Source organism: Equus przewalskii, chromosome 11 (genome assembly GCF_037783145.1).
Source record: "Equus przewalskii isolate Varuska chromosome 11, EquPr2, whole genome shotgun sequence".
In the NCBI taxonomy this organism is placed as follows: domain Eukaryota; kingdom Metazoa; phylum Chordata; class Mammalia; order Perissodactyla; family Equidae; genus Equus; species Equus przewalskii.
This window is the reverse complement of record NC_091841.1, coordinates 2,236,849-2,251,748: the sequence shown is the minus strand read 5'-3', so window position 1 is coordinate 2,251,748 and position 14,900 is coordinate 2,236,849. Positions and strand designations below refer to the sequence as shown.

Genomic DNA, 14,900 nt, shown 5'->3' with positions numbered 1-14,900 from the left:
TTCTGTATATTGTATCAAAACTAAAAAATAAAAATTAGAAAAAAGATCATGGCCACGGTCATTCCCCACTCGCCTTGCTTCTCCAGGCTGTTTGTAGGGTGGGAAGAAAGTCTTTAATGAGCATTAAAACAAATCACTGAAGGGAAGGTGTAAACAGGCGGAGACAAATGCATAATGTAGGACCATCAAATTAAAAGTGACATTTCTCTATTATTAACCCACAATTTCTCAGCAAAGTAAAATCTGTGAGCTGGTGCTGGAAAAATGCCAGTCCCATAAGCTATTTAATTTTCCTGGATAGGGTGTAAAATAACTGTTAAAACTGTAAAAGATGCCATATGGCACCAAAGACAGGGGAAAAAAAGAGTTCTTTTTTGTTGTCGTTGTTGTTACTCAACGAACAATTAGTTCTCTATTCCCCTAAAAAAATATATTAAGGTACCCTTAAGGGAAAAATTTCAAAAGTGTCAAGAAGACATATCCAAAATGGAAAGAAAGTTGAAAAGATAAACAAAATGAGCATTCCTTCAGCTATATTTGGTGGAGTCCTGCAGAGAAAAAAATTCCAGCGAGGCAGCATTGAGACATAGTTTATTAATGCAGTTTCCCCCACAGCAGGACACAGAAAAAGAAATTGGTAAAACAGTCACATTAAAAAATTATGACTCCTGCATCTGATCTTTATGAATATACTGAAAGGAAACTGTCCTCTTGAGTTGTCCTTGGGCCATGTCGAGGCAGAGATGCAAGGAACTTTCTCCCTCCCAAGCCCCACAACGTGGCATTTGCTCATGCATGGTCGGAACAGACCGAAAGTTACTGCCCACATTTAGAGGACTTTAAAGGTGTTTATAAAAAGAGCCTATGTAAGATTTTGAACCATTCTCCTAATCATATTTTGAAATAAAACACTTCAGCTTTTTGTTTTTAAAAGAGTATACAAAATTGAAATTTGTTTGCATTCACTTTGGGGAAAAAATTGTCTTAGGTGTTAAACTGGGCATAAATGGAATTTCCCTGGAATCTTAGAGCTGGAAGGGAGCTTACTCATCACAGAATCCAGTGTTTTCCATAGTGTGTAGGCTGTGCCCCGCTGACGAGTTATGAGATCGGTTTAGAGGGGCACAAATAGCATTGTGAAGTAGCGGAAGAGGAGGAATTGAGTAAAATTGGATTGGCTGTTAGAAGTGTGTTGTACATACTGTTTTGTGAAACTTTTGTTTCAGTTGTGTGTCTGTGTATGTGCGCTGAGTCACAATGTTGAGTGTGTGTCTTATTGTGAGTTCTGGTTGAAAAATTTGGAAATCTAGTCAAACACCTTCAGTTTCAGGTAAGACACCTGGAGCCAGAGAGGGGAAGTGACTTTCCCAATTCACTTATGAGTCAGATCTAACGATCCACGTATGCTTGCAGGTGGGTGTCAACTCCTGCCCTGTGGCTTCTGTGCCACCTTGGCAGCTATTCTCTTCCCTTCTGGAGCAATTCCTGTGCTTCTAGGTCAACCAGCTTCCCTCTCTCCTCTAGTACTCCCACCGACCTTACACTACATGGGATCAGCTGTGCTGTGGGACTGGGCAAGTGTGTGCAGGGACAAATAATGAGTGTCCAGGCGTGGATGATCCATGACTACTGGTTGCTCGGAGGGTGCAGAATTCCACAGCTCACTGTTCCCCGCCCTGATGAGCCACATGAGAAATAACCCCCCGTGCATGTGACAGCTCACATAGAGGGCATTCTCAGGGAGAAGGCAACCAGCTGACAACTGTGGGCTTTTGGCAATTCCTGCCAGACTCGTGCACTCTGGCTGGTCTTCCTGAGCCAAAATAGAAGCGTGCAGAAAGTGTTCCATGACTGCAGAGATGCAACAAGATTACAAAAGAGGATCTTGCCTGGGGCTCAAAGTGCCTCTGGTTGTGACTTAGAGGACAAAATGATGTACCCCAGCAATAAACAAACTCTTATGCTGCATTTACTCTGTGCCAGGCTCTGCTCTGAGAACATCACAAATATTTACTCCTTTAACCCACATAATCAGTCTCCAGGCCTTAAGAGGACTCTCCTAGCTGCAGTTGTAGGCAGAAGGTTGAGAAGTGTTGAGATGTGTTAACATAATTTGTTTTTCTTCCTGGTTCGAAGACAGGAAGGTGAGTATTCTTAATAGAGTTTAGAACAATGTCACTGAAAAAGTGCATTAATCAACGGTCAGCTCCAGAGAGAAAAGGTTAACTGCCTGCACTCTCTTGGCAGAAGGAATTGGGAGGAGGATCATGCTTCTTGCAAAGATTCATCACTTTTTGATGCTTTCCAGAGCGGAGATGGATTTGCAATGAGCCATCTACCTTTTTTTTTTTCCCCCCAAATCATGCTCATGTATTCATGGTAGATCTGCCTTGATGCAGGCGTCTGCTCGGGTCCAGAAGCCACCCACTTGAGCCCACACAGAGATCAAACCTGCGCCCTTAGCATGTGACCCACTGCTTTAGTGGAAGAGGGGAACCTCAATAATCTTTGAACTAGTTTATTACTACGCTTCACAACTGAACCTGATCTTGGAAACTGCTGGATTTGGCCTTGATGAAAATTAGTAGAAGTTTACTGAAGTGTAAGTAAGGCAAGAGTTTGTTTCGAAGATGAATAAGAAGTGAGGTTTTTTTTGGTAATATGTATTATGTGCCCTTATGCTTTATGTTAACATTTAAATCCCACAACACTCTGATGGAATCTCCATTTCACAGATAAACGTTAAATGACTTGTTGAAACTAAATGAGTGAAGGACAGAATTCAGAATATAGTCTGCCTGTAGAACCCATTACTCTTTCCACATTAGGCTGCAGCCTGAAAGGCTTTTTTTTCATCATCTGAAAAATGACTTGGCCCTAGCTGTACTCACTGACCACGGCAAAACTTTAATTGCTCTTTCCAGCCACAGCCCATGGAGCATCCACAGGAACAGCAACAGTTAAACTTGCTCTCTCTAATTAAGTCTTGGTTCCCTTAACAACTCCACCATGTAATTAAACTTATTTCTTGAACAGGCAGATATGGTTCACTAAAGAATCTGAGAAGAGCCATTTAAATAATGCTTAGTTTCTTGCTCTGGGTTAACCACGGTCAAGTCTGGGCTTGGAACTGAAGTTTAGGAGGAATGCAGAGAATGCTGCCGGCCCAGAACACACTAGTGCTGAAGTTACACGGGAGTCGGTGCATTTCCGGTGCAACCCGTGAAACTTATAACCCTGCTCATCGTTTTCCTCAGTGAACATCACGGCAAAAATGCTGTTTGCTGACTATATATCCTTTTCTTAGAGCAGCTTCCATCAATTTGGGGAGCAAATCTCATATAGTTATTAATCATCAGAAACGGAAAATGTTTCTTTTTGAAAGGCGTAACTATCAGAGGTTTCACACTAACAATGTCTTGAAAAAGATATATTTGCCATTATCAGTACATTCTGTGGCTGTAGTATTTAAAAATTTAGCTTACACCACAAATACTTTATGGACTTTTTTTTCCATTAAGATTTGGCTTAGCACAAGGCACTAAAAACATAAGGATGGCATGAAACAGTTAAATTACACACTGTGTGGTAACGCAGAGTGAGAAAGTTTAATATCTTCATGAGTCTATAAATCCCTGGGTTTACAAATGCAAGTCAAATAAAAAACTATTAAAGTAACCAAAAGTTGCTTTGAGTTAAAGGTCATTAAATAAAAAGAAGATAATAGGCAAGACCACTTGGACCCAGATATCAAATAAAATGCCAAGATAAAACACCAATAGGTTGTAGGGGCCAGCCAGGTGGCATAGTGGTTAAGTTTGCACATTCTGCTTCGTTGGCCTGGCGTTTGCCGGTTCAGATCCGGGGTGCGGACCTTTGCACTGCTTCTCAAGCCATGCTGTGGCAGGTGTCCCACGTACAAAGTAGAGGAAGATGGGTACGGATATTCGCTCAGGGCCAATCTTCCTAAAAACAAAAAAAAACCCAACCAAACAAAAAAACCCACCACTAGGTTATAAAACAAACCAAAACCAACCCTCCTCCTCGTCTCCATGGGTCAAAAGGGAGCTTAAGAAAACCCAGAAATATTTCCTAAGTTGGAAGTCTGAGAAGTAAGGGTCCAAATGTCATATACAAAGTACTGCTCGCTTTCTTGGCCTCACAACGGAGTCTCTAAGGGGACCACGCAATTAGTACCCGGAAAAAAACCAGTATAATCTCTTAAGAGAACTAGATGAGTCCAGATGTTGGAGATTATGGTCTCCTGGAAGCAATGGAATTTATACCCGGAGATTAAAGAGAGGAATTAATTTATAGCTTTCTGTACCCGTTTGCAACATGTGCTCAGCTTATTATCTGTACACATTGTGATGCACAGTAATTACAATGCTGAAAATAACGTGCGACACGTGACCACTGCAGGTAAGTTTAAAAGGGGGCATTTGTCGTTTTCTAGTCTGCACATCTGGTTCTCTATTTGCCATATGATTAATATAGGAACATATTACAGCGAAATCCTTTTACATCAAAGTTTTATTTGCCAGGAAATAGAATACTTTCCTTCCATCTCTCTCTCCTTCCCCCACATTCTAAGCTGAACTCTGAAACTTTGAGTGCTAGGGTTCATTTGAGTGAGCGGGACACGGAGTCTGCTCCTGCTTTTCTTCAATTCTAGAAGTTCCGCAGTCACAGCTGGGATATATATGCATCCTTTGTTTTACAAGCAGGTCCACAAGGAAGAAACTCTAAAGATCATTCTAAAACCAGGTAGGGCCTCAAACACTGCAAACAGTTAAAACCATAAGAATTAAACTCTAAACTTTAAACTCCCTTTTATTGAAATATAAGTTTGTTTAGTATATTTACACCACTTTATGCACATATATACATAGAAGGCAAATTTTATCAAATAAAAAAGTTTTTCTTAATAAAAAATTAAAATAAAAACAAATTAAAGTGCATGAAATTGATTTTTCCTTCCGTTGAACCTCATCATTGTCAAAATTTTGGTCGGTTGGGAGGGGGCGGGAGAAGAAATTCATTATTCGACTCAGTGCACACAGCCGGCCCTGCGTTTGTAGCCTTCGGGCCAAAATGACAGGCGGCAAGGAACAAATCACACAAATTGTCAGGTCTGCAGAACTCTCCGGGTCTGCAGGTTCTGCTCCCTTTGTCCTGTCCGGAGCGGTTCCCCAGCTCTTAACAGTGATCTCACCATCACGGAGCTGGAACAAAGGCAGAGCACAGGAAGGGGGCTCCACCAGCCAATGTCACAGCCCTGCTCCGGGGCCACCAGCGCTGCGTTCGGTAGGAAATCGCAGAATTAGCTCAATGGCTCAAATAGAAGTTTTCCTCTTTCGGAGAGGGAATGAAGGGGGCCAAGGAATGGGGGCGTATCCTCCACAGAGACGGCTACCCGGGGGCCAAAATCCGGCAGCCCGTTTCTTTGGATCCAAACTCCGTGCTGGCACAGGAAAGAATCCTTTTATAGGCTGGGTGGAAGGAATGTTACACTTCTCGCCTCGGTGAGTTCGTCCTCCCAGAGCTTTAAAGGAAACAGCACGGGACTGAGAGAAAGAGGCAGGTGGGTGAAAGCGAAGTTTGTAGCCGCCTGCGCGCTGGGGCCGCTGGTGGGCGTTGGCCGGCTGGTCCCAGGGGCGGCGGAGGCGACGGCCCTTCCCCCATCATCCATTCCTCAGGCAGGGCTTTCTCTCTCTTTCTTCCTGGGGTGACGCTAAATCCCCGGGCGGCGGCCGTACTTGGCCTTACAGTGCAAAATGTGCTTGGCGAGGAAGTCGAGGCGGCGCTGCAGCAGCTGAGCGTGGGGGTCGGCGAGCGCGGCCAGCTCCGGGAAGCGCGGCTCGTGGTGCCGGTAGAGGCGCAGCAGCCGGGCGGCCGCGTCCTGGCCGCGGTGCAGCTCCAGGACGCGCCGCGCTGTCCGCTCGCGGAACACGCACACGGACTGCAGCAGTGGCTCGTTATACTTGTCCCACATGCCTGCCACCCGGTAGCCGTGCACCAAGCCCGCCTCGTTGTCCAGAAAGACCAGCGCCCCACCCGGGCCGCGGTGCAGGTTGCTGGTGGCGCGCTGCATGACGCGCGGGTCCCACTGCAGGCTGAAGAGGTTGCTGACGAGCCGGTCGAAGTTGGCCGTCAGGTAGTCGAAGAGGATCAAGTCGGTCCATTGCACCAGGTCCACCAGCTCCGCCTGGCTGCGGTTGGCCAGCTCGCCCCCCGCGGCGCGCAGGGGTCGCAGATGGCCGTCCTCGGAGCGCCAGGGTGCGGGCACCACCACGTCCGTGAGGTTGGGCAGCCAGCGCGTCAGGCTTACCACGCTGCCCTCGGTCCAGTGCGCAGCACGCAGCTCCTCCTGCACCTGCGCCCACTGCGCGCCCCGAGCCTCCACCCGGGCCAATGCCAGCGGCGGCACGTGGCGCTGGAGGCCCAGCAGGCGCGCCAGGTAGTAGGACAGGGCCTCGCCCTGTATCTGCTCGGGGTTGATGCCGTAGCGCACGCAGGCGCGGGTGCCGTCGGCGAAGCGGGCCAGCCGGTTGGAGCTGCGCCCGCAGCCTCCGCGCTCCAGGGCCACCACCCGGGCGCGGCGCGCCGCCTCGAGCCACGCCGCCGCCTGAGCCTCCGAGAAGCCCCGGGGCACCTGCTCCTCCAGGCCGCGGCTCCAGAAGACGCCCCCGTGCACCGCGGCGCGCCCCTCCGGCCGGAGCCGTCCGGCTGGCACGTGCCGCCTGCGCTCGCCGGGGGGCTCCCGGGGCGGGCCGTCGGCGCCGGCCGCCAAGGTGAGCAGCGCCCGGAAAGTTTTCAGGGAGCCGCCGCGGGCGTCCCGCGCCAGGGGCGGGGGCAGAGGGAAGCGAGGCGCGGGCTCCGGGCCGCTGCTGCGGGCCGGGCGCCGCGGGAGGCGGTCTGCGGGCGGCCGGGAGGCGGGCGGCCCGGCCCGCGGCGGCAGGAGCCCCCCCCACAGCGCCAGCAGCGAGCCCAGCGCCAGCAGCCAGAACCCCGCGGCGGCGGCGGCGCCCCGCATCCTCCGGCCCATGCTCCCCGGCCGCGCCGCTGCCGCCGCCGCTTCAAGCCGAGCCCGGGCGCCCGGGTCCCGGCGGCGAGGCGGGCCCGGCGGCTCGGGGGCTCCGGGGCTCCGGGCGCCTCGGCGCCATCGCGGCCGCGGGGCGCTGCGGGGCTCTGCCCGGCGCTGGGAACTCGCCTGGCCGCCGCTTCCCAGCTGCTTTTGTATTGCTCCGTGAGAGCCTCCGGCGGGCGCGATTCACAGGCGCCGGACCACGTGGGAGCGGGGATCCCCCTCCCCCTCCGCCGCCGCTCCCGCCCCCTCCCCCGCCCCTCCCCGCCTCTTCCCCTTAAAGCGGCGATGGCGCCTGCCGAGCCGGGAGGCGGCCCCACCCCCTCGGCCCGGGGCTTGGGGGCCCGGAGAAGGCCCGACTGGCGGCCCCCGCGCGGGGGGCGTCGCAGCGGGCGGCGCCGAGCTGCAGTCGGGCGGGGAGGGCAGGACGCGCCCTGGCCTTCGCGGGGGTGGCGGTGTCGCCAGGCCCCTTCGCCAGGGCAGCGCCTGGCCGCCTGCAAACTTCAGACTAACCCCCGCTGCGCTCCGGCCGCCGGCTGGCGAGGATCGGGGCGGGTCCCTTCGCCTTCTCCGTTCCCGACGGTGTGTGACTCACCCTGCCTTATGTAAATCCCTGGGAATCTCTCCGAGCCACAGAGGATGGGGCTCCAGCCGGTGGAGCCGGCATCTGTAGCGAACAACTTTGGGCCGACACCCCCTTCCCCGAGCGCGCTCGCCAGCGCGGGCCACTGCGGGCTGGTGCGCTCTGAGGTTGGCCCCCTCGCCTCTCCCAGGGGACTCGCAGGGACTCGAACCTTGCCGTGCAAGTAGAACGCCTAGGCAGGCTCCCGCTCATTCGTTCATTCATTCGACCAAGAGTCTGTCTGGCCCGGGTCTGGTCACCGAGCAGTAAAAGCCGCAGATCCGAGTCCCAGCGCTGCCGGAGCGGACACCCCAGGGAGACGCGCAGGTTGCAGTGAGAGCATTAGAACCCAGCGCCCGACCTAGCGCGGGGGAGAGGGCTGCTGGGGACGAGTCCTCTAAAGAAATAATACTGGCTTGCCCACGAGGAAACTGAGGCACGGAGAAGGGATGGGCCTTGCTCCCCATCCCCCAGATCGCAGGTGGAGAAACTAGAATTCAAACTTAGGTCTCTCTTGGCAGCATGCCACTTGATTTTCCCTCCCTCGAGGAAGTCCAACATTTTTATCCAGTTGCCAGCATTCTCATTTTTTTTTTTTTACTTACTGTCATTTAGCCAGTCACTTTATTCTCCAAATGTGATTTTTCAAGTCAACAAATAAAAATAAAAATCCCCATATTGCCTTTGACTTAGTGGTTTAAAGGTTTAAGGGAAAAAGAAATGGTTGGGGGAGGGGATGGAGAGAAGGATCAAAAAACAGCAAACCACATTGTCCTCCAGCCACCTTGGGTTCAGTCCACGGGGAAAGCTCCTGGAGAAGAATTGCCGTCCCCTCCCTCCGCACCACAGTGCGCCCCAGATCCAAGCCGAGATTCCCAGGTGAGACACGGAGTCGGGGCGGGGGCGGAGTCCGCCTGCGGAAAGCTGAAGTTTGAAATGTTTCCTTCCACGGGTTTCTTTTCTCTCTCTGTAGCCCCTCATCCGGCGCACATGGGGGTTTTCAATTGCGTTAGCCCATCAGCTGTCACTAGTTATATTTTGCTTTCCAAAGAATGAATGTTCTAGAGTTATAGGGCGGACACCCTCATGTCTGTGGCTGAGCACACATCTGGGGCCTTGCAGCGCTGACCCAGGATCCCCTCGAGTGTTTCCATATTGGCTGAAGTGTGGCTCTTTGTTGCATCTGTTCTGCACCACGCGGTGGCTGTCTCATGCCTTTTATAGATGTTATCTGATGTTGCGATTACTGTGGTTCCCATATGGACGCACCAAGACTTATTAATTCATTAAAGTGACTGTCCTGCTCCAAGCAAGCTCCTCACCCGTCATCTTTCCCTGGAGGACAAGGACGGTGTTTTATCAACTTTCTATTTCTCTTCCCACCTAACAGAGTATATGACACTAAACAGGTGCTCAAGAAATTGAACTGAATTTTGATTTCACTTCTACCTAGAATTTTTGCTTTGGATTTAACTTCTACCTAGATTTTTTTTTTTTTTAAATGAAGCTCTTCGGCTTGGGGAAACTGTAAGCAAGATCTCCACCTTGTGGGCATAAGTGGAATAGCATCTAATTAGAGAAAATATGCATTTTTAATAGGGTGACTGTTCAAGTTGAATTCTGAAAATATTACCTGGCTACTTGGTCCCAAGCCATGTCCTAGGAGCTATGGGCAGGTTCAAAGTGCTTGATGTCTCTTTCTTTTTAGCTGTTCACAAAGATGTAAATAACTACATCCTGTCTAGTGTTTCAGGGCCGCGTGGCAGAAGGCCTGGCGCTTAGTGGGTGTTCAATAGCAGTTTCCTGAATAAATCATTGGAATGCTAATGAGGTGAAGTTCTACCAGGAGCGTATATCAAGTCACTTTTTAAAAAAACACCTTACTACTACTAAAAGATACACACAAAAAAACCCTTTCTTTCATTTTAAAAGAAAAAAATATTGGGGAAGGCTCCGCATAATTTAGAGGGAGGAAGCACGTGATATTTACTCTGGGAGGGCTGGCCTTAAACGCAGACACCCCGAATTCCAGAATCTTCCAATCGTGTTAGTGGTCCTGACTAAGAAGTGGAGTCAAAGAAGCCGGCTAAGATGTTACACCTCTGAAGATGGCCTGGCTCCCTCCTAGCCCCGTGCCGCTAGCCGCGGGACTGAGTGCCCTGTGTACTAGAACATGATGCGCTAATAGAAACTTTAACAGGTGCGCTGAAATGCAGAATTACGGAAAAGCAAAGGCATAAAACAAAAACAAGACCAAACAGCAAACCCAATGTGGAATGCAGTTTGAAAGTGGCATTTGGTTATTTTAGACAGTGTTTAAAAGCATTCCTCTGTCTACCTGTATGAAAAGACTTCCACTTTCCTTTACGTCCCAACCTGAGGACACCCCTCCCGCACCCACAGCCCAGCCCCTGGGCTCTTTGGGATCGCATCCATCTTCACAGCCTGTCATCTCAGGCCCTTCTGTCCTTCTGACCGTTGCTTGGGGATGAGAGAATTCCTGCTCATTGGTCCCTAGAGAGGAACCCGTTTTCACCTTGAAAGCCTCCTTAATATTCCTCAGAGCTTCTCTGTGAGCCTAGACTTCCAGTTGCTTCACGCTTTCCCTCAGTCCTGTTTGAAGCAGGGTCTGATGCGTGTGACAGTGCCTGCTCGGGAAGACAGAGGAGGTGGAGCTGAGGGTTGGAGCAGGGCGGGAGGCTGAGAGTCAAACATTTTCCAAATCTGGCATTTCTGCTTTCTGGCCGTTTCCTTTCTGGCTGGTTATTTCCCGTCTATGAGTTTTGGGTTCCGCATCTGAGAAATGAGGATAATGAATCCTGCGTACCCCCATGGCTGTTATGAAGTGCCAGCGAGCTGTTAATATCCGCTGTGACAATGTTAGCAGCAGGCCCCTTCGGAGCGCTGTGCCGGGCTTGGCGCAGGGCGGAGCCTTGCACGTGGCTGTCTCCTTTGACCCCCCAACAAGCATGATTGTCCCCCCTTCACAGATGGGAACCCCGGAGCTTAGCCAGTGACTGGTCTGAAGTCACGCAGCGAGTAAATGGCAGAACTGAGGTTACAGAACGATGGAGGCCAAACCCTTTGCAAATTGTAAAGTGCTGGGAAAATGTCAGATATAAAAATTACTGCATTTAATCAAAGTAGACTCCACTCAGATGAAATTTTGCTTTGAAGCGTTCTCTGGGATTGCTACTAAGTGAAGTGGTTAAGAGAAGGAACCCTGAAACCAGTCTGTCTAGGTTTCAACCTTACCAGCCGTGTGACCTTGAGTAAGTTACTTGACCTCTCTGTGCCTCAGTGTACTTCTCTGTAAAATGCAGTGATAATAGTATTGTTAGTGTTGTTCATACTAATTATAACAATTATGCAACATCATGATTAATAGTAATTAATTAACAGTAACAAACCTTATAGCTTATTGCGATGGTTAAATTAGTCCCTGTATTTTAAGAGCTTAAAAGATGGTCTATGAGTTCACTGTTAGCATGGTTTGTTACTCCCTTTCCTTCCTGTTTCACTGTTTCGTCGCCCGGATGGGGGTCTCCTCCTTTTCCTGTTGCTGTCCTCCACCCAGCCTCACTCGGCTCTGAGAGACCTGATAGAGCTGGCCTTCCCGCTCAGGGCGCCCTCTCTGTGCCTCAGACGGGCGTCTGCCCGGACAGCTTTGCTCTTTTCCTTTCCCTCAGAGCTGGCCAGCCGGCCCTACTGGGGTTCCCAGGGCAATTCTTGTCCCAAGCCCGGAACCTCCAGGTAGCCTCTCACCGCTCTCCTCCTTCAAAGCCGACCTTTTCTGAGTCTTCTGAGTTATAAGCTCCTCCCAAAGACAGAGGCCCCCAGATGCACCCTCTAGATGTTCCTACAAAAAGGAAGAGAGGGAAAGACTGTGTCAGAGAGGAGTCTAATATTCCTTGAAACTGGGTATGACTCCTGCTTCAGCCATTACTAGCTGTGCGACCTCAGGCAGCTTTCCAACCTCTCTGGGCCACAGTTTCAGGGTTTGTGTCTCCCTCTTCTCCACTCTTTCTCCCCCTAGGGTGCATTATTTTCTGCTTGGGCGTCATTTTCCTTTTCTTTGTATCTTTCTATTTGACCATGATCTGGGTCTCCCAAGGATTCCTTAACTGATCCATCGTCACATACGTGGCTGTCAGGGGCAGGCAGGCATATATACACCTGGTTCCAGGTAAATCCTCCTAGGGGGCTAGAAGGGAGTCAGGAAGTGGAAGAGTCTTTGCAATTAACCTGTCTGGCTGAATGAGTCACACGTTTAAGAATGCACCATGTTTCTGGAAAGAAAGTCAAGGTTGACACCAACCGTGAATTTATGGTGAGACTAGCATTTTATGATTCTCTTTATTCCGCATGGCTCTCTTTTTGATCTGCTTTTTAGAAAGGTTCCTAGAGCCACTGGTGTTTGAGACTAGAGTCTAAAGGTTGGAGCATTGGTGAATTAACTTGGTAAACATTGGAGCAGATGCTGACATTATCTCAGTCACATATCATCATACAGGGTCTGGTGTTAAAAATTCTGCACTGGGCATTTGGGGACATGATTTCCTTTCTCTGTTATAAGTCAGTTCAAGCGACATCTGGACTGTTCATGTGGTAAAGGCCACAGAACTGGCAGTAGCCATGGGGCATCAGATCTTCTCTCGTCCTTGTCCTTAATGCCTTCACCCTCCCCTCCCTTCCTTCTCCCCCAGGCCTCCGTCCCCCTCCCTCTGCCTGTGCTGGGGTGGGTGGGTGGGTGGGGCGAGGCTGAATCCTGACTCGGCTAACCCGGGGGCGTGGTGCTTTCATCCCCTTGCCAAGGTTTGGGTTAACGATGGCATGTGACACCACTCTGGCCAGCGAGACCTGAGAAAGGCCACAGGGAGGTGTCTGGAAAAGACGTCTGTTCTAGTACAAAAAGACCTAGAAGAGATATGGCACCTTTTCTCCACGGTTCGGGTCCACATGGAGGCCTGGAATTGGGGCTGTCCTTGGGAAACTGCAAGGGGAGCACACGTGGAGGGTGCAGCACAGGAAGATGGATGCAAGAACCTGGGCCCTTGGTGGCGTCACCAAGCCCCCGAATTAATCAGCTCTGAAACCACACACACTCTGAGCTGGGGTTTTCGTTGTTTGCAGCCAAAAGGTCCCTAAATGATAGCCCTCTCCCGTAGGGGCTCACAAACCAGGGAGGGCAAGCACATAAACACGTCTCTTCGGTCACAACCGTGCTACCCGGGAGACAGTAGGTGTTGTCTTCTGGGACAGGTGTCCTGCAGCCAGGCTGAATCTTGCACCTATTGCTGTACCATCTTGGGAAAGTCACTGAACCTCTCTGGGCCTGTTAACTCATCTGAAAAATGGAGATGATAACTGCTCCTGCCTCATTAACACGATTGTGTGGATGAAATGCACATTAAGCACTTAGTAATGCTCAATAAATATTATTGATCACTCTAGCTCTCATGGAAATGGAAATCACATGGGAACACAGAGGAGGGAGGAACTCATTCCACCAGAGAAATCCAAGAAGGCTTCCCCAAGAGGGTGGGTGTTAAACTGACTTCTGAAGGGCAAGCGGGGGTTTGCTGGTCAGGGTTTGGGGAGGACGGACATTTGGGTGAGCAGAGGGAACAGCATGTGAGCTCAGCAGCCATGTGCCCACGGCAGATTACCACATCTTTCAGGAGCTCAATTTCCTCACCCTTAAAAGCACTTGAGTGTGTTGGATTTGCTTAATCCCCCTTTGATAAAAGAAACAAATCTCAGGCCCCCTGCCTGGATTGAGAAGCGCCAGATCAGAGAATCTCTGTGGCCCCTTCATCACTCACTGGTGGCTGTTTCAGCCCACCCTGGAGGAATTCACTCAACAAACATCTCCTACTAAAAGAGCTGGCTCTCGCTGGCTGTGTTGATTTTCTTTGTTCGTCGCAGCCCAGAGCCTCATCCAGTGTGCAATTAGTGATTCCGGGCTTCCTCAGCTTCCCGAGGCCCCGCACGTCTCATCAGTCAGATAGACGCTGAAGCTTAATTAAGCTTGGAAAGCTTTCTGATTTCCTTAGCTGAAAGGTGGCCCGTAAGCACCAGGCTTTATTTTGGTGGCTCCTGCCAAGGGTGATTATAAATAGGACTCAGTGCAATGTGGCTGAGCTCTTAGGACGATAATGTGTCAAGACCAATCGAGGCTGCTGAGAGCAGAGATATTATCATAATGGTTCCGTCATATGCGGTGGGTGTTAATGGAAGTGGCTGTGAAAAAGAAAAAGTACTGCAGGCAGCCAGGCCGGGATAGAGGTGCTGTGAGTGAAATATCGGCTGCTCGTGGGATCTCCGTCATAATCGTTAGCTATATTAGCCTCGGAGCCATTCTCCTGCCATCTCTTCCACCGGACTCAAACTCAAGTAAAAAATGACTGCTTTAACTCCGAATGAAAATGTATTCCTTTGCTGCTTTTTAAAATCCATTTACATTAAAATGATGGCCAGCAGGTAAGTAATTTATAACTGGGGGCTCACTGCAGTGAGGACGAGTGTCGGGTGTCGTCAGAATAGTGAGCCTCGTCAGTGGGAGACCAAGGGACTTCTGGACACGGGAAAGGTCATCACTGTTGGGCAGAAAAAGGATTGGCGAGAATATGCAAGGCAAGAGGTAACCGACAGACACGCGCTGGGTGGGGAATGGTGAATGGGGAGGTAGCTTTGCGTTCCCACAGTGCCGTAGGTGGAAAACCGGCGAGAGGGTCTTCAGGAATGCAGCCCTGGGGAAGAATGTGCTGGTTTCCTGGGTCCCAGGTTTCATCACCTAAAACCATTTTTCTGCATCCCATAATCATCCAGTCAATCACATCCGATGATGATGATGATGGCGACAGTGATGGTGATGGTGGAACTCTGTTGTCAGTTGGACTTTCCCTGCTCTTTTGAGACCCTGTTAATCTTGCCTCAAGTTCCTATCCCTGGCCTGGGAGGACCCAGCCACTTTCCCTCTATTTCTGAGAGCCCTGGGGCTTTGCTGCTCAGGCTTGTCTCTCTGCGTCCACTTCCTCCTTCCGTACTTGTTGCTTTGGGTCCAACACACGTTAACACAGGAGTGAAGTTCAGTGCCTTAGTCACTACCCCCCTCACCAAATCGGCTTGGACCAAGGGTAGGAGTTTCGCGACTTCACTGAAGACCTGGGGGTGGGCGGGTCACATCCT

General features: G+C 50.4%; 1 protein-coding gene across 2 annotated transcripts in view; it reads left to right on the top strand.

Annotated features, from left to right (window-relative positions):
* Positions 1 to 3,597: 3,597 nt before the first annotated feature.
* The window catches only part of PAMR1 (peptidase domain containing associated with muscle regeneration 1), a 159,392-nt gene continuing 148,089 nt past the window's right edge, over positions 3,598 to 14,900 (top strand). Inside the window, exon 1 of one of the 2 annotated variants that reach the window (XM_070564795.1) lies at positions 3,598 to 6,794. In XM_070564795.1, the coding sequence (XP_070420896.1) occupies positions 6,257 to 6,794 (538 nt within the window). In that variant the 5' untranslated portion in view covers positions 3,598 to 6,256. The remainder of the gene's footprint in view (positions 6,795 to 14,900) is intronic. The other variant, XM_070564796.1, reaches the window with a different exon arrangement.